This window comes from Coenobita brevimanus, chromosome 28 (genome assembly GCF_032717465.1).
Source record: "Coenobita brevimanus isolate Jiangsu-jjx chromosome 28, ASM3271746v2, whole genome shotgun sequence".
NCBI lineage: Eukaryota > Metazoa > Arthropoda > Malacostraca > Decapoda > Coenobitidae > Coenobita > Coenobita brevimanus.
In genome coordinates this window covers 35942377-35968530 of record NC_136981.1, presented here as the reverse complement: position 1 = coordinate 35968530, position 26154 = coordinate 35942377, and the positions used below count along the sequence as shown (strand labels likewise).

Sequence of the window (26154 nt, the reverse complement as noted above, 5' to 3'; positions counted from 1 at the left end):
ACTTGCTTTGAAAATCAAATCCATGTGGACTTGCCTTACCCAAAACGTTTCCTCCAAGTTTGGCATAAATGGGACAAAATGGTTATGAGGCCCTTGCCATTTGACCTTGACCTTTGACCTTTTTTCCAAACCAAGACATCAACTCCCGGAAAGACCCTCAACCCGTCCACCAAGTTTGGAGCAAATCGGATACAAAGTTTTTCTGTTTTTTTATTCACACACACACACACACACACACACACACACACACACACACACACACACACACACACACACACACACACACACACACACACGTCGAGTAAAGCCTTGTCCTCCTCTCCCTTCTCGAGCTCAGGTGTAAAAAGACATCCTTGGGCTTCAGGTGTTAACTTTCCGTCTTTCTTGCGTCCTATAAGAAAAAGTGGAGAGAGAGAGAGAGAGAGAGAGAGAGAGAGAGAGAGAGAGAGAGAGAGAGAGTATACACCATGAAAGCATAGTCCAAGATAAAAGAGACTGTAATAGAAAAGAGAGAATAAAAGAAGAAAAAAGGCGACAGAGGGAGTGGAGAGGGAAGTAAAGGAGAAGAGAAGAGAAGGAGATGCAAGAAGAGAAGGAGGAGGAGGAGGAGAAGGAGGAGGTTAAAGTAAGAGGAGTTTAGGACAAATGAAAACGAGGTAAATGAAAAGGGAAAGAAAACAAGAGGAGAGTAGGATACAGAAAGTAAGAAGAAAGAAGGAAAGATGCAAAGAAACCAAGAGGAATATAAGAGAGAAAGGTATGAAGACAGAAGGAAAACAAAAATGAAAGGAGAGGACAGAACACGAATGAGAGGAGAGGAAAAGAATAAGTAAAGCAGGTGAAGAAAGAGTGAAAGAGAATTAGAAACAAGAGGGAGAATGAAGAAGAGAAGGTGATGATAGAATGAGAAAGCGGAAGGTGGGTGAGAGAAATAGCATGAGAGACAGAGGGAGGTCAAAGAAGAATGATGAAGGAAGAGAAGAGTTGTGAGCAGTGGAAGGAAGGGAGATGAGGAAGAGAACTAGATGCTTGGAGAGGGAGAAGGAGAAGGAGAAATAGGGAGGTAAAGGAGAGGGAAGGAGACGAGAGGAAACGAAAATAAGAGAGACATTGGGAGCAGCGGAAGGAAGAATGGAGAGAAAGAAGAGTATGAGCTGGAAAGAGAGGTGGAGAGAGAGAGAGGGAAACAGGAAATGAAAGAAGAGAAGAGGAAGAAAGATAAAAGTCAATGTCAGCAGCAAAGGAAATAAAAAAAACAAGAGAAAAAATGTGCAAGGTGGAAAGAGAGGTGGAGAGAAAATGGGAGAGAGGAAATGAAAGGAGATGTGAGGAAAACGACGGTGAGAGCAGAGGAGAAGTAAGAGAGAGAGAGAGAGAGAGAGAGAGAGAGAGAGAGAGAGAGAGAGAGAGAGAGAAAGCCATGATGACAGGAGAGGAGGAGAAGAGAAAAACTTAAAAGATACAAAGAAAAGGGAAGAAAAGATCATAATAAAAAAAGACTAAAGAAAATGAGAGGAAATGAAGAGAGCGAAGTAAGAATGAAGGATATAAAGAAGAAAAAAAGAGAATGAGATATAAAGACGGACATCGCAGGAGAGGAGGAAGTCGAGCTGAAAAGAGAAAAAGAGGAAAAGAGAGGAGAGAGAAAAGGTAAGCGGTGAAGAATAAGAGGAAAGAGGAAAGAAAAGGAAAATGAATTGCAATAAATAAGAAAAAAGGAGAAATTAGAGGATATAATAAGAGAGGAGAAAGGAAAGCAGGAAGAGGAAAGGAGGAGAGAGAGTTAAGAGAAAAAGATAAGAAGAGGGAAAATGGGAGAGAGGAGGAAGTGGAGGAGAGGGGAGAAGAAAGAGGAGTAGATGGGATAGGAGTGAGGTAAAGAAGAAGAAGGAGAGAGAGAGAGAGAGAGAGAGAGAGAGAGGGAGAGAGAGAAGAAGGAGATGCACAGAGAAAAAATGTGGGAGAGAAAGAAGTGGAGGAGAGGGAAGAGGAGAGGGGAGCAAAGGAGAGAATGGGTGAATGAGATACAAAGAGGGAGAATGGGAAAGTTGGGGAAGTAAAGATGAAAGGACAGAAGAAAAAGGAAAATAAATTAATCGAGAATAATGGAAAGGAAAAGGAGAGTAGATGAAGAAAGATGGTAGTAAAGAAAAAGAAAGAGAATGAGATGCAAAGAGAGAGAATGAGAGAGAGAGAAGGGAAAGGAGAAGAGAGTAAAGAAAGTTAGAGAGAAGAAGAAGAGAATGACGTGCTAAAAGAGAAAAGATGGAAGGAAAAGAAGGATAAAGACAAGAAAAAATGAGATGCAAAGAGAGAGAATGGGGAGTGAAGGAAGTGGAGGTGAAATTGGCGGAAACGGCGGACGGAGGAAGAAAATCACATTGTCTGGGTTTCCAAGTTTGAGAATCAGGACCTGGTATGCAAAACTGGTTCCCCTGGGCGGCATGAACTGTGTGGGGGCGAGGGAGGGAGAAAACAAGAGGTGAAAAGGATAAAAGGTAATGGAACGTGAAGGAAAAAGAATGAATAACTTAACGCTTGGGGATGGTGGAAATCTATCTATGTGTGTGTGTGTGTGTGAAAGAAATATCACATGATTAGATGATGACAAATATTTCGTATAACTCGTAGGAAATCAAATAAAGAGGCCCACCATGCTTTCGTCTGTATTTCATCTTCAGCGTGAACCCTGAACAGGTCGTGAAGTACAAACAGCTATCAGAGTTGCCACATTGTCGGGAAAAAAAACAGGGGTGCCAATCCCCCGTCATACACCCCTCAACACAAAATTCTTCCCATCTCCTCAATGCCCAGTCAATTTCCCAGTCTCCTCATCTCTCATACCTCTCTTTCTCAAACACTCATTTACCATATTTCTTCACCTTCTTCTAAAGCCAGTATTCTTATCGGTTAAGGACGCTCCCTAGGACCTTTTCCTCAGTGATTTATTTTTAGATCCGGCTGGTTAATATACTTTTGTACCTTACTCATGCAAAGTATGGCGATATTAGAATGATTTAAGCAACACGGAAGAGTGAAGTTAACGATTAAGCAAAGTAAATCTCTTACGAAAAGGTGTTAGAGTGCTTCCTTTTTCACCACTCCATTCACACCCATTCTCTCCACATGTCCATACCATCTAAGCACACTCTCTTCGAATATGGTGTTCAAAGTCTTCCTTACCCCATATCTTTCACGAATGACATTATTTGTATCGTTTATAAAGCCTCCAACATACTTGCATGTGTCGGCTTTGGTCACCTAATGGCGGATCTCCAAGCTGCTTGATCTCTGGCAGCCTCCCTCATTCGGCACATTATCCCCTATCCTATCCACTCTCCGCACTCCACATATTCATTACACTGTCAACTCTTTGGACTCTACACACATCCCTTAATCCCCGTCTCCACTTCCACTGCTCATACTCATAGCTTTTCATTTCCGTGACCCCGTTTAATCTATGAAAATAATCAGCTCACGTAAGAAATATATATAAAAAAAAAATCAGTATCCATTTGCTCAGATAAAGCTCCTAGATTACCAGCAAAGAAAATGGTGCAGTGTATTTGAGACGGAGTAGACATCATCATCATCATCATCAATATCATCACCATCATCATCATCATCAATATCATCACCATCACCATCATCATCAATATCATCACCATCATCATCATCATCAATATCATCACCATCATCAGTATCATCATCATCATCATCATCATCATCAGTATATTAGCAACGGGGTGGGTGAAATCATCATCATCATCATCATCATAATCATCATCATCATCGTTATCATCACCATCATCATTACCATCAGTATATTAAGAACGGGGTGGAATCATCATCATCATCATTCATCATCATCATCATCATCATCATCATCATCATAGCGCCTCTTTTTCCGACCCTGACGTAGGGTGAAGAAGAATACAGGAAGAGAAAAAAATATAGTTAAAGAACGAAAGAGAGAAGGACAAGGATGAAGGAAATGTTATGGAAGGAAGGAAGGATGTAGGAGGGAAGACAATAAAGGCAATGGAATGGAAGATAAATGCATGAAGATATAAAGATGAACGATCCATAAAGCAACAAAGAAAAGAGAGAAGGAAAGGGAAACTTGGATGTAAGAGAAAGGAAACCAAGATAAAGCTAATGGAACGTAAGAGGAAACGAGAGTGAATACATGCTAATGCAAATAACAGACAGCAAGTAGGAAGGAAAATAACAAAAAAATAAAGGAATGGCCCCTAAAAAAAAAAAAAAAGAAAAACAGAAAATGAAGTTAGTTTATATTTGAAGAAAGGAAAAAATCAAAATAATTTCACGAAGGTCTGAATGATAACTGAATGATAACTGCCTCTATTACTGGTTACATTTTCTATTATTCTATGCATCATTCTCTGTTTTGGAAGGTTATAGCTCTGTGGCCTTGCGATTCTCCCACAGCACCTTTTCGTGACTAGCACTATACTCTGGTGTTCACTTCTTGCTATATCTCAATGGAAGGATGGCAGTTTTATTCCAATACTCATTTCACTTTAACTTGGCCCAGATTTTCTTCCTTTTGCAGTTTATTTCATGTAGCTTAGTGGCAGAAAAAGACAATATTACGGCTCTATAACCTTTTCATAGCACTTCTTTGTGACTAGCATCATATTCTAGTGTTAGTGATTAGTACAACTCAGCATTCAAGATAGATATTTCATCTTTTGGCCAAGTTAGAGTAAAAAAGAGTATGGTTATAGTGAACAGAGTAAAGTTTTAGTCATGACAATGATTGGATGATGATATATAGGAAATGTATTTGTGTATTAAAATGATAGATGTGAATTATACAAAAAGTACAAAGAAATACATTACGTTGACGTCTTAATGGTTTATTTTTGCTGCTTCAAGACGATTTTATTAACGTATAAAGAGCCTTGTCTTAATGGAGAGCTTAGCAATGGCTCCTGTAAACCCACCATTCGACCCAAATAAACAGTGTAAAACCGTTGAGTAGTAGCGAAAATATAACGAAGTAGGCGTCCTATGACTGATGGGTTTGCAGTGTTCTTACCTGTAGATTACTGTGAAAATTAACAATTCTCTTTCTTTCCCTCAGGTTGGCCGAGAATTACAGAGCTGGTGAAGGGTAGACCACATCCCACACCTGCCCTAGTCTGGCCCCCGTCATGGTGGCCTCGGAGGGTGCGTGGCAGGCCTGGGTGGGCGTGGGAGGACAGCTGAGGAAAGCATAGACCCAAAAGCACCACAGTCCCACGTTGGAGTACAAAGAAAAGCAAACAGTGACAAATCTAGTGGAAACAGTGATATATCTAGTAGTCTTTATGGAGGGTGTTGGTTTTAGAGAGGATTATGACTGTGATATCTAATTCTATGAGCTGAAGATAAGGAGGGTAAGGCAAGCAGGCTCCCCTGATCTGATGGGCGGTGATGGTGTGGCGGTGAGGAGCGATGAGGGCGGCATGACGCCCACTCAACACGCCATTACAGTCTCTCACGCGTTCTCCAGGACCAATCATGCCACCGAGGTAACCCACGCCTCCTCCTCCTCGTCGGACATCAGGAACGCCCGCGTGCCCTGTAGGGACGCCCAGGCCAGCACGAGGGGCAGGAGTGCACGGGACGGATCATGTGCACAACTCAAGGTCAACACATAACTCTGCAACAGCCCAGGACACGCACGACTTTGGTGTGGGCGTGCTTGTGGGTGTGGGCGTGGATGTGTGTAGGCGTGCGGGGCGGGTGTCCTAAGATGTGTGTGTGCTACTACCGAGACTCCAAGGAGACGGCGGCCTGCAGGGAAGCGGACTTCATTGATATTCCCCGCGGGCTTGACGCCACGACGCAGGTGCTGGACTTGAGCCACAACAACCTGAAGATCCTGCCCCGCGACGCCTTCGTCTACACCGGCCTCACCAAGCTCCAGAAGGTGGTACTCAGCCACTGCAAACTGTTCCTGCTCGAGGCCGGCTCCTTCAACAGCGTGGAGAACGTGATGGAGATGGACCTGAGTAACAACTTGCTGAAACGAGTACCAACGGCAGCACTGAAGGGCCTGGTGATGCTACGGGAGCTGAACCTGGCTAACAATGCCATCACCACCCTGGCCTCCACCGCCTTCACCCACACACCCCACATCGTGCAGCTGGACCTCAGCCACAACGGCCTTTCAACCATCACTGCAGGGGCGCTGCGCAACCTCACAGAACTCGAGGTTCTTAACGTGGCTGACAACAAACTTAGGTATTTCAACGCCAGTGAACTGGAGACTCTTCCATTATTGCGAGTAATTCGTCTGGATGGTAATCCATGGCGATGCAACTGCCACCTCAGACCACTACGACAATGGTTCCACGACCGCAATCTGGCAGCGTCAGTGCCGCCCTCGTGCTCGTACCCCAAATGGTTGATGGGGCGGGACTGGCAAGTGGTGGGGCGTGAGGACCTGCTGTGTGCCCCCCAAGTGGCTGCTGTTGCACCTCGTGTGCTGGCGGCACACGGTGAGAATGTGTCGTTGCTGTGTCGCATTGAAACTGAAGTGGAAACAACCATCACGTGGCTGGTGGGGGACGTGCCACTCTTCAACGACAGTGACATGAGCCGCTACCTAGTGGTGGACCTGGTGACCGCCAATAATGTGTCTTTCGTCTCCAACCTGACCATAACTGATGTGGTGACGGAGGACCAGGGCACGTACCGCTGTGTGGCAGAGAACAGAGCTGGAGTGAGGGAGGCCAACTTCACACTGCAGGTATCTCATGAGGTGGCAGAGGTGCGTGTGGCCACCGTCAGCGTCAGCTACATGAAGGAGGGTCTGCTGGGCGGCATGTCTGCACTTATAATCGTGCTGGTGCTGATATGCAGTGTTGTCTATTGCAAAGTGCGTGTTGGACGGGAACCGCGGCGTGACGAGGACAGTGTGGACACAGCACAGTCCTCCAGAGGATCGGAGTGTGAAGCACAGCATAAACTGGCTGGCTACCACGTCGTCCCTACCAACGATGTGGACGACTCCTCACCCCACAGACAACAGCAGCAGGATGCCACATGGAACATCAGGGAGGGAGGTAGCGAGGAGCGGCAGGCGATGAGTACGGAAGGTGCTGCTGCTACACTACCTCCCACTTCCATACCCTTCCTCGACGGTGCAAAGGGCGAGGCGTGCGGGGTGCGGGAGGCGACACAGCTGGTGGTGCGGCACAGTGAGGCATTCCCACACCGAGTGTGCAGCCGCTCAGTATCACAAGTCTCCCTCACCAACGCCAGTCACTACCCCGACCTCCTGGACCTGCCTCCCGCACCCCTCCAGCACCATGTCACCCTGCAGGACACAGCGCAGGGCATACACGGACTCTCAGCTGCTGCATGTGTCAGGAAGTAAGTACCTAAGTTGTCTGTATTCACCATCATCATCATCATCGTCATCATCATCATCATCATCAACCATCATCATTATCCATACAGCTTTTCCCTCTTAAGGATGAGTGAGGTAAGGTCCTGAGAGCAAGAGAAAATCTGATAAGCTCAAGTTGAGAAAATATTTCACCAGGAGCACTTGAGGAACATGCCTAGATGGTATGTCAAGTATAGAGTCATCATCATATTACAGCAAATTCTCTCTCTCTCTCTCTCTCTCTCTCTCTCCTCCACAGTGCCTGAACAACTCTCAGGCTAAAAAATTACATTATCCTGTCCTGTTTTGTACATTATCATCATCATCAAATCCCAGCTTACTGTACCTAACATCCTCAGATAACTAACTTGATCTGTTTTAGTTTTCAACCTGTCCTAGCCTAACCAACAATCCTAACAAAATTTCGTAACTAAATTATCCTAACATCCTATCCCAACTCACTAAACGTATCATCCTCTCTAATTTATCCTATCATCTTCTTGCCTAACACACCATGCAAACTAACCTTTCCTAACAGTTCATCCTAACAATCGTATCCTAGCATCTGAGTCAAGCTAACTTATCCTAACATCCTTTCTCAGCCAACCAATCCCAGTATCCTTTCCCAGCCAAGCAATCCAAACATGATTTCCTAACCGACTCATCCTATCGCACTCTGTCCTAGCTAACTTTTCTAACACCCTGTCTTATTAAGAATCCTAACACTCTACCCTAACTAACCTTTTCTAACACCCTGTCCTAAGCAGTCGTAACATGCCTTCCTAATCGACTTAACTTAGCTCTCTCTTCCCAACTATTCTAACACCCTGTCCTACGCTATCCTAACAGTCTCTCCTAATACCGTATCCAACCCCTATCGCAGCTAATCAATTCTAACATTTTATCCTAAGCAACTTATCCAAACTTCGTCTCCTAACAAACATCTTTAACCTATCTAAATTCCTAACATGCTCTCATTTAAGTAATTCCCTTGCAACTAACACCTCGTATTCTGTTGATGACGCTCCCTAACACCTCTTCCTTAGCGATTTATTTTTTGATATGGTTGGTTAAAATCCTTTTTTACGTTATTTATGCAGAGTATGGCGACATTAGAATGATTTATTTAACACGGAGATGGACTGTCATGTGCAAGAGGCAAGATAAGTCGCTAAGGAAAAGATGTTTGAGATCTTCCTAAACCAACGAGAATACGGGCCCTTATTCCACCAAACCATTCCTACCATCCACTCATCTAACAAACTAAACACTTTTCACCATAACTTGGCCCAGACTTTCATCCTATTTGCAGCTTATTTCACTTAGCTCAGCGACAGAAAGAGACAGTATTACGGCTCTGCATCATGTCCATAGCACTGCTTCGTGACTAGCATCATACTCTAGCATTAGGCTATTGTTACAACTCAGCATTCAAGATGGAGGGATGACAGTTTTAGGTCAAGTTAGAGTAAAAAGATAGCAACACTCCATCGCTTGAAAAGAGACATTGCTTAGCTAGCCTTTTATTTTCTGTTCTTTATAACCCAATTCCACCAACACTCTCAGGCTTAAGCTCTCTACTGTCCTCTGAAGTTGGAACTAGATGCTAAAGGTGATTCAGCCATGAGAGGAAAGCGTTTCAGTATTAAGCAAGTTCACTCACAGAGGGCATACCTCTTACAACGCCCTTAGGAGACAACTCAGATCACCACTCAAATATAATCCACTTTTCCTTGGCCAGTGACCCACATATCCATAAAACTTCATTGAAATCCATCGATAATTTTTTGTAATATCTTGTCCACACACACACACACACACACACACACACACACACACACACACACACACACACACACAGAAAGTCATGGCTCTCTATTGTATATTGTTTTTCTTTTGGAGGGAACTGTTACTGTGGACTCATGGCCTTTGGTTCCTTCTTCCTCGCATTAAAAAAAAAAAAAAAAAAAAAGATTACCACCAATATTTAATCATCTCTTCCTTGGTCCATGAGCCACAAATCCGCAAACATTAGTAGAAATCCACCAGTTACATTTTGATATATGATATGGACACAAACAAACAGAGGTGAATACGTAACCTCAACTGAATATTGTAAATTAGTTGGAACTAGAATGGCACTCAGTAGAGCGCATATCTCCTCCAAGGCCCAACATGCAGTTCCTTTTAATTCAGTCAAGTCTAATCCAATATCAGACTCATAACTCTATAAGTTGTAACACCATAAGTTTAAACTACCCATAACTCTTAATCAAAAAATTTTAACTCACTGTAACAGCCAACAAAACGGTGCATATCATTTCATAATCTGCATGATGGAAGAATATGGAATGTTAAAGAAAACGAAAAATAAAAATCCTGGATCCGCACCTTTATCCGGATCCGCATCAGAATTTATTGGAGTCTATTCTGGGCCAAGACCCATTCTTCTACCAAGTTCCGTGGAAATCCGACCAGTAGTTTTTGTGTAATCTTTCTCACAAACCAACCAACAAACAAGCAAAAGGAAGGGGGTGAAAACATAACCTCCTTGGCGAAGGTAATAAAATGCAGCTGTGGTAATAAGCGAGAACTAAAAATGTCATTATAAAATCCAAGCTGGAATGTAGTAAAGGAGAATTAGACTTACTCCAACCACGAGGGGGCTAAAGTTTATAATAATTAGCCTCTTTAATCCCGAGAGCAATGCGGTAAATCGTGGCTAACTTCCCGGGGCAAATATTATGTAAAAAAATGTATATAAAATGTTCCACCGCCAGAATTAGCGCTAAGACCCTGGCCTAAGTCTTGTGAGTTTGAGGGAATTAGGGGTTTTTGTCCGCAGAGTTCCTTTTCCTTGCTCTGCTGGGTTGTGGTTTTATGATATTTACTTTGTATTTTGTGGGGTATTGTTAGTCTTTCTCCTCTTTTTCCTGCCGTCAGCGTGGGAAGTTATTCATTGTTCTCTCTTTTCACCTCTTCCTTCTGCTCCCCACCCCCCACCTCTCTCTCTCTCTCTCTCTCTCTCTCTCTCTCTCTCTCTCTCCCCAGCTTCCTCCACACAGCATCCCATCCCATTCATCCCTTTCACGTTTCAGATTTTCTTTCTATTTATCCCTGTTTTCTCTCTGCTGTCATATTTACTTGTTGCTTTATTATTATTATTATTATTATTATTATTATTATTGTTATTATCATCATTATTAATGTTATTATTATTATTTTCTTTCGCTCTCTTTTTTTGTTTCTTCCAGTTATTGTTGCCCTTTTTCATCTCATTCCTCTTACTACTATTACTCCTACTATTTGTACTACTACTACTACTACTACTACTACTACTATACTACTACTACTATACTACTTCTACTACTACTACTACTATTACTGCTACCACTACTACACATTTACTTTGCCCAGTAGTTCTAGTCACATCCTCTCTTCAACATTTTCTCTCCTTCATCTCCTTCCATCTCTACGGAAACGATACCTTTATTCTTTCTGTCTGTTTTTTTGTTTTCTCCTTCGTCTTCCTCTCACTGGCATGTTCTATTTCCTGTCTGTCTTCGTCCTACCATATTTTTTCATAGTCCAATCCCCTCCCTTTTTCTTGCATCACCCGAGTTCTCCTCTTCCTTTGGTTTATATTCAAGATTTACTTAAACCCGCTAATGCTATTTTTTTATTTATTTATTAACCTACTTGTGGTATATCTTCAACCTCAAGATGTGAATACTGATATTGGTCTTTCGCTTCTTCTCCTTTCCTTAGAGTTGGGACTTGGCACATCTTTCTTTTTCCGTCTTCCTCCTTCTCCTCCTCTTCCTCCGATTCTTCCTCTTCTTCCTCCTTCTCCTCCTCTTCTTCCTCCGCTTATTCCTCTTCTCCTCCTTCTCCTCTTCTTCCTCCTCTTCCACCTCTTCCTCCTCCTCCTCCTCTTCATTTACGCTGCGAGAGGCCCCCGGTAATCTGACTGAAATATTTTGGTCGTAACAATTATTTACAAAGAACTACCGTGTAGAAGAAGGCAAACACACCTGATGTAGCTCCTTTTCCCTCATCAGAAATTTAAACAGAGAGAGAGAGAGAGAGAGAGAGAGAGAGAGAGAGAGAGAGAGACAGAGAGAGAGACAGAGACAGACAGACAGACAGACAGACAGACAGACAGAGAGGTACCCCACTTTCACAACAGCCAATGCAGGTCTTTACACACTTCACCACAAGGATCTATATTCTCGTACGTAAACGAAGCTCCCTAACACTTCATCCTAAACGATTTATTTTCTTATTACAGGTTGCTATCCTTTCCTATGTTATTTAAATCCTTCTAATTTCACTATATGTTTCATAAATGACGTACAAAATTATATTAACCCTCCATATCTAAAAATAAGTCACTAAGGAAGAGGTGCTAGGGAGCCTTCTTAAGCGATGAGAATACAGCCAAGGATCTGTATTCTCGTCAGGTAAGGAAAATACCTAACACCTTTTCCTAAGAGACTGATTACCCGTCCCCTCCCCGGAGAGGCTCGAGGACGGGTATTGTTTTCACTCGGTTTGTCTGTCTGTTTGTCTGTCTGTTGTCTGTCTGTCGGTCTGTGTCTGTCTGTCTGTTGTCTGTCTGTCGGTCTGTGTCTGTCTGTCTGTTGTCTGTCTGTCGGTCTGTGTCTGTCTGTCTGTTGTCTGTCTGTCGGTCTGTGTCTGTCTGTCTGTTGTCTGTCTGTCGGTCTGTGTCTGTCTGTCTGTTGTCTGTCTGTCTGTCTGTGTCTGTCTGTCTGTTAATAACTTTACACTAAAACTACAGGTGCGATTTTGACTAAAATTACAGGGATGATGGGCTATGACCTTCTGATCACCTGATTAAATTTCGGGCCAAATTGGGCCAAGGCCCAGGCTGTAGGCCAAAAAAAAAAGAAAAAAGAAAAAGTAAAAAAGATCGTTTTTCGCCATTACTCCATTCAAATTTGTCATATCGAAACGAAACCAAAACCTACAGGTGCATTTTTCAAATCTGCATCCAATAACATGCCTCATTATATCAAGGGGGTCAGCCCCCAGTTAGCGGTAAGGGGGTCAGTTTCTTGTTGGTCGGGCCTAAAATTTCAAATGAGCATTAAAACGTCGTATTTCACCCGATTTGCTGTAGATTTGATATATGACATCTTTGACTAGATATCCTGTTGTGTTTATACGCAAGCACTAAAATGACTGCCGGGCACCGCTTCTTGTTTTGATTATTACAAGCCATTGACATATAGGGAATGTGAAAACTACATATCCTGTTCTCTTCACTAAAATTTTTTAACTCAGAGGAAGGCGAAAATCAACCTCCTCTCGTTTTTCCATTCTTCGTCAGCATGAAAAATAAAACAGGAAAAGCAGAAATATATCCACCTGCAATCTTAAAGGTGTGCCCCCCCCAAACACACACACACACACACACACACACACACACACACACACACACACACACACACACACACACACACACACACACACACACACACACACACACACACACACACACATCGCCATCACCCTTCGCATGAAAAAATTTGCCTCAGAAAAATACAGGAAAATTTAAATCCATTCGCTATTGCATCTCTCTCTCTCTCTCTCTCTCTCTCTCTTGACAAACAAAAAGGGCAAGAGAAAAAAAACATAAAAATTGTCGTATATCCCTTACACAGCCCTATATAAGCTGTCACTACACATCAGTCAGCCTCTCCCCTCTCTATATACGCTACTGTGTTTATCCCTCACCGCTTTTGTGCCATTCTCTCCCAGGGGTCGAGAGAGAGAGAGAGAGAGAGAGAGAGAGAGAGAGAGAGAGAGAGAGAGAGAGAGAATATTTTGCAGTGGACAGGAGGGTGTCTGTCTGTCATCATGGGAGTGTTATTACATGTGGAAACGAAGTTGGAGGAGGTTATGTATTCACCCGTGTTTGTCTGTGTGCATAATATCTCACAAAGTTGTCAACAGATTTCAGTCAAATTTGATGGACATATGGGCAGTGGGCCAAGAAAGAGCTGGATAGATTTTGAGGTAGATCTGGATCAGGATTAAGGAAATACCCGTCGGGAAAAATGTACTGTAAGAAGCTAGTGAAAGGGATTTTATTTGTAGTGGCCAGACACCTTCAATGCTCGTTGTTACTATTATTATTATTATTATTATTGTTATTGTTATTGTTATTATTATTATTATTATTATTATTATTATTATTATTATTTTTATTATTATTATTATTATTATTATTATTATTATTGTTATTATTACTGTCGTTTTTTTTTATTCCTTCTCCTCCTACTATTACTACTACTACTGCTACAACTACAACTACAACAACTACTATTCTTGATACTATTAATCCTATTCTTATCTTCATTCATAATCTTTATTTATATTCTTAATCTTATTAATATATTCCCCCACAAGCATACTTCTCACTAAATCCTTATCCGTTCTAATCCTGAAAATAAAGTACTAGGGAGACACTGTCATTGGCGAAGGAGTGTAACCTTAGACTTTTAATACATCCTCTCTACCTCATGTCAGAGAAATGCCTTCAAGTGGTGGCACCGATATAACGGGGCGGTGGAGCTGCCTGATTATGCCATCGACCTTTAACTCCCCAATAGGATGATGGTGGCCCGCAGGAGAGAGAGAGAGAGAGAGAGAGAGAGAGAGAGAGAGAGAGAGAGAGAGAGAGAGAGTAGCTACCACAATAATGAGAAGTGAACATCAACTCCAGCCTGCAGTCCACCGCGTTCACATTCAAAACAACTTAGGGCATCAACAACTACTATCATAGTCATTTTTCCTTAACTTGGAAGAGATTTTTGTCTTTCTACATCGTCTTTCATGTACCAGACTGCCAAAATAGGACAGTCCTACGCCTCTACATCCATTCCACAGCACTTCTTCATGACTAGCATCGCATTCCACTGTTAATATCATGTTCCAAATCAGTATTAAAGATAGTGAGACTGCAATTTCAGGCCAAGTAAGAGTAAAAAGGGTGTATCTGATTTTAGGCTTGTCATTACACCTCTCATACATAAGATTTCCAGCCTTTCCTTTGCCACCACACAGCCTTTCACTTAACACCTGTACATCAGCTACTTATCCTCATACTTATAACCTAATGTGGAGGAGATAGTCATTATTGCTGTCATATTACCTGCTAAGACAAGACTTTAAACTAGGATTATAATAGAGGAAAAAATTAACGAAAGTGTCTTCCTTCTGGCGTGTGTGTGTGTGTGTGTGTGTGTGTGTGTGTGTGTGTGTGTGTGTGTGTGTGTGTCAGTGACGAAAATAGAAAGAAGGCAAATAAACTGCTTAGAGGGAGGCGTCACGAGACATTCTAGGCCAATACATATGTGGTGCTATAACTAACCCCTCAAGTTTGATGCGTTTTTGCACGCAAACACACACACACACACACACACACACACACACACACACACACACGAGAGAGAGAGAGAGAGAGAGAGAGAGAGAGAGAGAGAGAGAGAGAGAGAGGTGAACATCATTGTATATATCAAGCTAAAAAGTCACCATTTTTGACACAGAGCGAGCTTTGAGGGCAAAATATTTCCACCTAAATATTTTATATAATACAGGTGTGTTTCGTAAAGGTGAGAGCAGGGCTTTTATTTTGTATTCTACCTGTCTTTTATTGCAGGCGTTTTTAGCAAAGATACATTTTTTTTTATATATATATATATATATATATATATATATATATATATATATATATATATATATATATATATATATATATATATTATTTTTGGTAATTTTAGCGGTTTAGGTCTAAGATGGTATTCGCCTGACAATGTATGTTTTTGGCTAAGGTACAAGCTACCTACGAACCAAATGTGAATAAAATTAACAAAACCACAGAGTTAAGTCACTGCGTTTCATAAAAAGTCAATCCATACTAAAAAATATTGTGTGAATGGTTGTTTTTTGTCACACTGAATTATCGAGAAACGCAAGCTACCTACAAACAAAATATGACAAAAATTCGCAAAACTCTACGGAATTCTGTCACTGCGTTTCACAAAAAGTCAGTCCATATTAAACAAAAACTATATTGTCTTGTGCTGAAGGTGGCGATATTAAACAATTTGAAGGAAATTCGCAAAACTCTACAGATTTCAGCCACTGCGTTTCACAAAAAGCCAATTCACACACACACACACACACACACACACACACACACACACACACACACACAAACATAACGGCTGGCATTCAGTCATCTTTGAACAAATCCTCACACAAAGTAATAGACTTTTTCACATCCACTTAGCTGCTATTTCTTGAAGGTTTCGTGGAATTTCGTCCAAACTTTTAGAAATACTTTGGCTGCAGATACATATACAAGCACAGACACACACCGACAAGATCTATATTGCCTCGTCTTGCTCATGATAATAATAATAATAATATTAATAATAATAATAATAATAATAATAATAATAATAATAATAATCTATCTATCTATCTATTGCCAGACGCCTCAATCCCGTTTGGGGTGGCCACAAACAAATCGCCTCCACGTCGCCCTGTCCCCCGCCGTTTCACTGCCCCGCTCCCAACTCACACCCCCCCCTCTCTCATATACCTCTCCACCCCATCCCTCCATCTCATCCTCGGCCTCCCCCTCCCTCTTCCCCCTCCACCTCACTCACATACACTCTCTTCGTCAGTCTTTCACCCTCCATCCTCTCCACATGGCCAAACCACCTCAGTGTGTTCCTCATAACGCTTCCTATAACATCCACATCCACACCACAACGCTCCTTTATATCCTCATTCGTCAGCCTGTCTCTCCATGTGACTCCACAGGCTCCTCTTAAATAACTCATTTCCACTGCTCTCACTCTTGACTTGTGTCCTTCCAACAACGTCCAAGCTTCACTTCCATACGTTAGAGTTGGTATCACAATACTGTCATGTAGTAACTTTTTCACTTCCATGCTCACTTCCCTGTTTCTTATCACTGCTTTCAAAGAACCTGCAACCTTTCTTCCCTGCTGTACCCTTTCAAGCACTTCACCCTCCAAACCTCCATCCTTACTCATCACACTACCCAAGTACTTAAACGTACTCACATTTTCCAATTCTTCACCATCTAACCTCGCTGTACATTCACTGACTTCCCCTCTCTCAAAGACCATCACTTTACTCTTCCCTACATTCACCTTTAGATTCCGTTTCTTACACACTCTCCCAAACTCATCCACCAAGCCTTGCAGCTCCCCTTCGTCTTCACTCAACAACACAGTATCATCTGCAAACAACAGTACAGGGAGTTTCCAAACACTACCCTCTCTCACCAGGGCCACTCCAACATCCACTACCCTACCTTGTACCTCTTTTATTACCCCATCCATGTACAGATTGAATAATAATAATAATAATAATAATAATAATAATAATAATAACAACAACAACAACAACAACAATACTACTACCACTGTTTATACTGCTGCTACTGCTACTATTACTACAACTACTACCACCACTATTGCTACTATTATTACTGCGACAACTACCACTAATAATACTAATAATAATAATAATCATCATGATCATAATTTAACAAAGATATGATGATGATGATGATGATTTGAGAAGCAAAGTAATTAAAAAAGAAAAAAAAAATCTTTGCTCCCACGTGGCAAAGAAACCCACACGCCAGCCAAGCCCATAATCTCAAAACCAGATTCATGATTAAAAAAAAAAAGATACATTAACTTAAATATCACAAACAAGAAGAACAAACACGTACAGTTCAATAATTTTACCTAAGTTGATATTTTCGTCCTTTTGCTACTTATTTCACGTAGGTCAGTGGCATAAAAGCACGATACTACGGCTCCACATCCTTTTCGTAGCACTTCTTCGTGACTAGAACCATTTTCTAGGTCCCTATACTGGTTGGGTAAGGTGGCGCCCTAGCACCTCTACCTTAGCGACTTAGGTTTGGATATGGCTGGTTAATATTCCATTTGTACGTAATTCATGCAGAGTTTGGCGATGTTTGAAGGATATATAAAACAGAGGGGGAGAGTAAGGTGTTAAAAAGAAAATAAATGGCTAAAGAAAAGGTGTTAGGGAGCATCCTTAACCGACGAGAATTCGGGCCCTTGTGTTACAGCGCAGCATTGTAGATGGTGGGATGGAAATTTTACACACACACACACACACACACACACACACACACACACACACACACACACACACACACACACACAGAAATAAGTGCAAGGATGTATAGAATTTTACCTTTATATTCTGATGCAGGTGACTAAGCTATCACGCGATTGGTATTTTTATGATTTTGCTGCCGTGCACTGAGCAATATGCGATGCAACTTAATCACATCTGAAAACTATTTATTGGTTTAAAAAATGACCTTAGAAATTAGGTGGTCGCCATGCCCAGGGAGAAGATGAGTATGGACTGGCAGAGGAGAGAGAGAGAGAGAGAGAGAGAGAGAGAGAGAGAGAGAGAGAGAGAGAGAGAGAGACTCCTTCTGAAGGCATAGTAAGAATTCATTCGTTCACAGTTCACACGAATAATCAAGACACGAGTTTTTCTCCAATATTTTGACATAAAATTTTTCAAAAAGATAAGAACATACTATATACCCAGTTCAGACAGGCAAAATTTTCCGAAGATAAAGACGTAAATATTTCTTTATTTAACAAACAAATTTAGAAGATGTAGATATAAGTCTTTAATTCAGCAAATATAATTTCTGAAAGTAAACAACCAAATCCCACTAATTCAGTACAAACCAAAGTACAAGTAACTCCATTCAACAAAGCAAATCTTTAATGGCAAAGAAATAATATATCTTTTCATTCACTTCAGGATGTAAAGAAGAAAAAGAAACTTCGTACAACAAAGACGATTTCAAAAGCACAGAAATAGAAATACTGTCATTCAACAAAGAATTTCAGGAAGCAGAAGGAACTAGAATGCGCTCAGAAAGTGCATACCTCCACCAATGCCATTGCCATTAAAAAGGATCCGGATATGGATCCGTGGACGTAGGATTCGAGTCCGGATCCGCCCCAATATTTAATTAATTCCATGGCCCTAACCTTTCCACAGAATTTCATTGAAATTCATTGAGAACTTTTGGAGATATTGTGGGGTACACTCCGGATCGTGATCCGGATTGAGCCCGTAATTATATCATTTCTTCCTTGGCCCATGGCCCACGGTTCCACAGAATTTCATAAAAATTTGTCCATAACTTTTTGAGTAATCCTGCTAACGGACAGACAAACAGACAAACCAACCAACGAGGGGTAAGACATAGCCTCCTTGGCGGAGGTAAAACTCCATTCATTCAAATTCAATTTCAGAATACATAAAAGTAAAAATTCCTTCACTCAGCAAACACAGTTTCATGAAGCAGAGACAAAAATCCCCGCATTCCACAAAAAATGAATTTTAGAAGGTAAAGAAATAAAAATCGCTCCACTGAACAAAAGCAATTTCAGAAAGCATAGCTGCACAAATCCCCGCATTCACGTCACCGATAGTTCACAAGCCAACCAAGTTCTTTATCCCAGAACGACGCAGAATTCTCCCAGCCCATATTTTCCCACCCGCCCACATTTTCCTGTCGCCCCCACATATCTGCTGACGCCGCCCTCACATATTTTCACCCGGAGATCTCGTCGGGGTCACAACTTCGCCAATAACAAACAGGGGAAGAGGAGTGTTGTCACAGGGGGCACCATCGAGACGGGCTCCTAATCTCTCAGCTTCCGTTCTTCCGACCTGAGAAGTGAAGTGTGGTGGATCTTCGGTCACATAAATCTTTTCAGTGCAGTGGCGTGGACTGCAATAGGTTTTTCTCATTTCAAGGTGGTTATTGTTAAGATGAGGATACTTTTTGTGAAAAGGATGAGCTAGATAAAGCCTTCATTTGCCTCTTCACTATTGACTGCCTCTCTAGAGCTGAATATAATTGTTTAGTAGACACAGAAGCAAATTAAAGAGGATGGCAGTGGATTGAAGGGTTAAAAATTTTAATGAGGCAGTAGGTCTTGCTCTTATTCTTTAAACACAAAAAGGAAAATTGTCATTTAATTTTAGAAGAAAGTTTATGGAATGCTTATAGTTACCTCTGCTAACGAATTGGAGAATTTGGGGGAGGTTATTCATCAGTGTCTGTTCGTTTTTCTGTTTCCGTTCGTGTAGAAGATATTTTAAAAAGTTCTTATCGAATCAAAATAAATTTTCGTGGATAGGTGGGCAGGGGGTCAAGGAAACGTTGATTAGATTTTGAGGTGGACCCGGGTCGAGATGCAGGACATCGTAATTTCTATTAACATTGCTGGAGGTATGTGCTCTCTGATACTGTGTAACCAGACAAACTTAGACCGTAAATTTAGTTGATTGTGGGAGACCGTAAAAGCATTTGTTTGGTATGGAAGAGGAATTTCAGCAGTCAGTCATACATTTTATTGACGATGGCCGAGGTTTGCTCTCCCTAGATGCGTTCTAGTTATCAAATGTAATCAGCCGTTATTCCACACTACAGAGTTCAGTAGGCAGCGACAGAATGCTTCCTATAATTTGACTTCATTTGGCCATCCCTCGATCTTGAATACTGAGTTGCAACAATAAATTAACACTAGAATATAATGTTAGTCACGAAATAGGTGTGTGGAAACGATGTACAGCAGTAGTATAGTCTGTGTCTGCCATTCATCTAAGAGAACGCTGCTGCAAAAGGACGAAAATCTGGATCAGGTTGAGATAAAAAGGAGTGTAAGAAACAAGTGCTCCACGTACGCGAAGGAATGGTGATGAACAACGTATCTCGTCCGTATTCCTGGTCAGAGGTCATGGAGGAACACCATTTTACTCTAACGGCCTAAAATTGGCAACTCTCCACCTTCAGTGCTGAGTTGTAGCAAATAGACTAATACCAGAATATGATGCTGGTCACGTAGTAGTGCTACAAACATAACGTGGAGCCATAGCACTGTCTTTTTCTGACACTGAGGTACATGAAATACTCATAAGCCACAAAAGGACAAATATTTCGGCCAAGTTTGAGTGAAATGAGAATAGCATTACATTTTATTCTCTCACCTGCCAAAAGTTTTATTCAGGTCATGAGACATCTCGTAGTGACGAGGTTGGGAGCTAGATCCATTAACACATTATCTACTATGACACAACCCCTTCACACCAATGACGAGGCGCTCACAAGGAGCCTACACATAGTGGTGCTGCCGTTACGGCGTCCACCCAAGAGCCAAACCTCCTCATATTTCCCTGCACCTGTCCGTGGGGAAGGATTCTGTTCGGACCCTAATGAGGAGATGCCACAAGAGGGCTCCGGATCCCTGCAGGGTATATATATTCTACTGTACGTGTAGAATGGACCCGCAGGAGCAGTTGCTTACCTGTGGTCGACGGGTAGACTCAGCCACACAGACCACGATTAAGCAAGAACATACCAACAAAGACCAATTACCTATTACATAATCTACTCTTTCTAAAACCAAGAGATTTTATTCAGCTGTGGAGAGATTTTTCGAGCTGATGGAGTTATATACAGCCTTCATTACCGTCTTGGCTACCATTGGTCCTAAGATAAATAAAATCGCGTGATGGTAGTAAGAATGAAATTAAAAAACTGCATTTGACTGATGCGATGTAACTGAATTCCGGCGGCCAGCAGATCACCGAATTGAGATTAGGAGGAATCCCTAGTTTATGAGGGGATTAGGTAGAGCCAATCCCGTTAAGACCTAAGGCAGGAAAATCCTTGTATTAACTCTCTCTCTCTCTCTCTCTCTCTCTCTCTCTCTCTCAATTATTCAAACGGCTTAGTGTTCCTGCGTGCGCCAAAGTTAAAAAAGTTGGTTATTTTGAGCACAAGTTTGGTCCATTTTTTAAGTGGAGAAACACGAACACTTACCTGCATAATACACACACACACACACACACACACACACACACACACACACACACACACACACACACACACACACCTCCTTCTGAGCAGGAAAAGCGAACTAACGAAACACCAGCTTCTGTGTTACCTGTTGTAATAAATTGGCCAGGTGTACAGACAATATTCTCGTGCCGTTTAGTTCTCCGGCTCTTCTTTTCCAGGTTATTTCTAAATCTATACAGCCTTCCTTCTCTCATTCCCACGTTCCTTCTCCTTCTTCTTCCTCCGCCTCCTCCTCCTTCCCTTCTACCCTCCCTCTTCCTATGTCTCTCTCCCGTCTCTTTCTCCCCTCCTGCCATAAAATCACCGTTGGCCCATTACCTTATCAAGCCCCATTCCAGCCAGACAGCAAAAACCAATAGCCCCTCCCGCCTCAAACTAACATAAATTTTCCCTCTCTGTACACCTCTCCTCTGCCCCAATGTTTCTTTATTACCTTCGTCCCTACCTTGGTGATATGCTCCCTTTTTATTTCCCTTCTCTCCTTTCTAACCCCTTTTCGCTTCTCTACCTCACTGTTTATTTTCTTCGTCCCTCCCTTGGTGTTATGCTCCCTTTCTATTTCTCATCCCTCCTCTCTAACGCCCTTTCTTCCCTTCCTTTTCCCTGGCTTCTCCTCCTGCTTCTCTATACATCCTCTTGGTTAATGTTTCTTTCCTCCTTCATCTCTTAGATTTCTTTTCCTCTTTTTACCTCTCCTCTTTCACTGCGTTCTACCTTTTCTCTCCATTTTTATTTTTTTTTCTGTCTTCTCTTTCATCTCCTGCCTACATCAATTCTCACTCACTTTTCACCACGATAAATGGTGCTCTCTTTCCTCCATCCCTCGCAGACTTCGCCTATCTTTTGCTGTCTTTTTCTTTCTTCTTTCTTCTTTATCCTCCTTCTTCCCTTCTTCTCTAGCTCCCTTTTCTCCCTACCTTTCTCTCTCTCTCTTCCTTCCTTCTCACCTCCGACCTTCATAATTTTGCCTCACTTTACTCTAGTTCTCTCACTTAATGTGCCCTTCTTTCCCCTCCACCCTCTCTCTCTCTCTCTCTCTCTCTCTCTCTCTCTCTCTCATTATTATTTTCACTTTCTATCTCCTGTCCATCATTCTCTACCCCCTCTCAGTCTCTCCTTCCTCCACTTTTTCTCTTTCACCTTCAACCCACAACACTTCACCCTCACCACACACCACTCCAGCTGCATAATGTACCTTTCTTCCCTTCCACCCTCTCTTTTCTTCTCCATTTTCATCTCTCTTCCTTCTTCTTTCTCTTTCTTCTTCCCTCTCTTATTACCTCCCTTCTCTCCCTGCTTCCCTCCCTTCCCTCCCTCATGTTGCCTACAAAAATTTCACCTCATTCTACTCTACTCCCCTTCCTTAATGTTTCTCTCTTTCTTTCTACCTTCTCCAATTTCTCTCTTTCCTTTCCTATCTCTTTCCTGTCTTTCCTTCTTCCCTCTCTCTTTTCTCTCTTTCTTTCTTTCTTCTCTCCTTCATTACTCTCTTCTCCTCCTTACCTTCCTCTTCTTTACTTCCTTACCCCCTCTCTCATTCTCCCTTCTTCCCTCCCGCCTCAAACTAACATAGATTTCGCTTCACTTTACACTCTTCGTCGTCTTTAATTTTTTATCTTTCTTCCATCCCTGACTTTCATTTCTTTCCCCTCTTTTTTCTCTTTTCTTTCCTCTCTACCTTCCCTTTTCCCCTTCGTCTCTGCCTCTCATTCCTCTTCTCTTCAGCTCACTTGCATTTACCCTCACCTTTCACACCTCCTCTTGCTTAATGCTTTTCTCTCTCGTCCGTCTCTCTGTCTCGTAGATTTCCTTCATCATTATCTCTCTTCCCCCGTCTCTACCTTCCTCTTTTCCTCCTCTCTTTCTTCCTTTCCACGCGTGACCCACATTTACCTTTCAGCCTTAGTGTTCCCTTTTTTTCTTCCATCTTTCTTTGATATTTTCTTTTCACCTTCCTTTTCTCAAATTCCTTATCTCCTCTCACTTTTCCCCTTTGTCTTCTCTTTACAGCTTCTTTTCTTATTCTCCCTGAGCCTTATTCTTCCTTTCTATACTCTCTTTATTAGCTTTCTCACATCCTCTCTTTCTCTTCTTTCACCCTTCTTCCCTTTCCCCTCCTGCCTATGAATTTACCCTCATCTAACACCACTCTTCATGCCTAATGGTTACTTTCTCTTCTCCCTCTCTCCCTTATTCTTTTACCTCTTTGTCATTTTCCTTCTTACCTCTCTTCTCTCCCTACCTCTTTCCCTCTTTTCCTTCCCTCTCGTATTCAATCTACATCTCTTTCCACCATCTCTCCCTGGATATTCTCCCTCTCTGTCTCCCTCTTGACCTCTTCCCTCAGTCTCTTCTTCATCCCTTTCTTCCCTTTCCCCTCCAGTCGACATCAGATCCATTTATATCATTTCTCTCGTCTAATATTCCTTCTTTCCCCTCTTCTTTTTCTCATTATCGCTGTTTCCCCTCTTCCTTCTTTATCCCTCACCTTCCTTCTTCCTTCCCTCTTTCCCCCAGCCCACATAAATTTCCCCTCACATAATTATTTCCCTTGGCTAAATGTTCCCCTCTTTCCCTCCATCCCCTTTTTAGTGCCAGTCTTCGTCGTCTTTCCCTTGTTTCCTTTCTCGCCTTTCTCTCTCACTTCTTCCTTCTCTCTCTCTCTCTCTTTCCTTCGTTCTTCTCTTAAACCTACATGAATTTCTCTCTCTCTCTCTCTCTCTCTCTCTTTCACTTCTTCCTTCCTTCTCTCTTTTCCTTTCGTTCTTCTCTGAAATCTATATATAGAGATATTCTTTTCTCTGTCTGTCTGCCTGTCTGTCTGTCTGTTTGTCTGTCTGTCTCTCTGTCTCTTCTCTGTCTGTCTGTCTGTCTGTCTGTCTGTCTGTCTCTCTCTCTCTCTCTCTCTCTCTCTTTCCAGTCCACGTATAATCTCCCTTACTCTTCACAACATCTCTTGCTTGACGTTCTCTTCTATATTCTTTTTCTTTCTTCTTTCTCCTCCTTTCCTCCCTCCCTTCCTTCTTTCTCAGCCTCTTTTCCCTCCCTTCTTCCTCCCTTTTTCACCTCCTCCTTCCCTCCTTCCTCCAATCAGTTTCCTCTCTTTCCCCAAACCATTCCTTTTTGTTGCTATTCCTTACCTTCCTTCTTCTTAATCTTAGTGTTATTCTCCTTTCTTAGGTGTTATTCTCTCTCTCTCTTTTCTCTCTCTCTCTCTCTCTCTCTCTCTCTCTCTCATCCAACCCATACATATCTCCTCCCTCAATTTACACCACTCCTTTCACTTGATGTTGCTCTTTTCTCCTTCCTTTCTCCCTTGGTATTATTCTCTCCCTTGGCGTAAGTCTCCCTTTCCTCCCTCCCTCCCTCCCTCCCTCTTCCCTCTGGCTTTACTCCAAATAAATTCTCCCTCACTTTACCACACTTCTCTTAATGTGACCTTCTCTCTCTCTCTCTCTCTCTCTCTCTCTCTCTCTCTCTCTCTCTCTCTCTCAGTATTATTCTCTCCTTTTTCCCCTCCATTTTAGAGGACGCCTTCACTTGGTGGCACCGATAGAACAAGGTGGTGGAGCTGCCCGGCTATAGGAACGTCCCTCAGTTCCTCCTTCCCTATTCCCCGAAAGGAGGATGGTGGACGGCTGAAAAAGGATGTTCTGATGAGTCTGGAGTTGCAGCTACTACATTCTCACCTCCCTTCCCTCCCTTTATCTCCCTCCCTCCCTCCCCTACTTTCACTCACTCTCCCTCCCTCACTCTCACATCAATTCTCTCTCACTCTACCTCACTCCTCGTCGCTTTATAAACACTTTCTCTCTCTCACTAAAAGAGGTCGTTTTCTTCCTCGTAATAAAGGCGAAAATACCTCTTTTGGGAGGAGGAATAAAGTGAAATATGTTTTTACCAGAGAGAGAGAGAGAGAGTGTTCATAGCTGTTTCTTTATTCTCTCCCTTACTGTTAGTCTCCCTATTTCTCCCTTTGTTACATCTTTTCCTCCTCCCTTCTTTACTTTCCTACCTCCCTTAGTGCTTTTCTCTCCCTTTCTCCCTCTGTTACCTCATTTCCTCCCTCCTTCTATCCTTCACTCCCTCCTACAATCTCACAGTTACTCTCCCTCTGTCTCCCTTAATCTCTCTCTCTCTTCTCTCTCTCTCTCTCTCTCTCTCTCTTTTCCATTTCATCCTTCCTCAGTGTGTTCCTCTTTCTCCCTTTCTTACTCTATTCCCTCACTTCCTTCCTCCCTCTCTTGCTCTATACTTCCCTCCCTCCGTCTCTCTCACAGTCTACTCTCCTTCCTTCTCTCACTTTGTTTCTCCTTTCCTTCCTTCTATCCTTCCTTCCCTCCTTCGCTTCCTCAAAATTAATATCTCTACATTTCCTATATTTCTCTTTCCATCCCTTCCTCCCTCATTCTTTCCATCCTTTCTTCCTTCAATGCTATTTTACTTCCTTCTTCCTCTCCTACTTCCTTCACTTCATCGTTCTCTCCTTTCCTTCCTCGTTCTATCCGTTCCTCCCTCCTTCACTCCCTCAGTGTTACTCTTCCTTCACTTCCTATATTACAGTCTGCCATCCCTCCCCTTCCTTCTTTCCCTCCCTCCTCCCTCTCCTCTCTCCTTCTCCTCCCTCTCCCTTCCTCCCTTCCCTCTCTCCTTCTCCTTCCTCTCCCCTCCTCCTTTCCCCCCTCTCCTTCTCCTTCCTCCCCCCTCCTCCCTTCCTTCCTTCCTTCCTCCCTTTATC

The 26154-nt window shown here is 42.4% G+C and overlaps 1 protein-coding gene across 1 annotated transcript in view; it reads left to right on the top strand.

Moving 5' to 3' along the window:
- Positions 1-5454: 5454 nt before the first annotated feature.
- The window catches only part of LOC145394776 (uncharacterized), a 62817-nt gene continuing 42117 nt past the window's right edge, over positions 5455-26154 (top strand). The window contains exons 1-2 of the mRNA XM_080268555.1: positions 5455-7379; positions 14157-14169. Of these exons, the coding sequence (XP_080124681.1) occupies positions 5642-7379; positions 14157-14169 (1751 nt within the window). The 5' untranslated portion in view covers positions 5455-5641. The remainder of the gene's footprint in view (positions 7380-14156; positions 14170-26154) is intronic.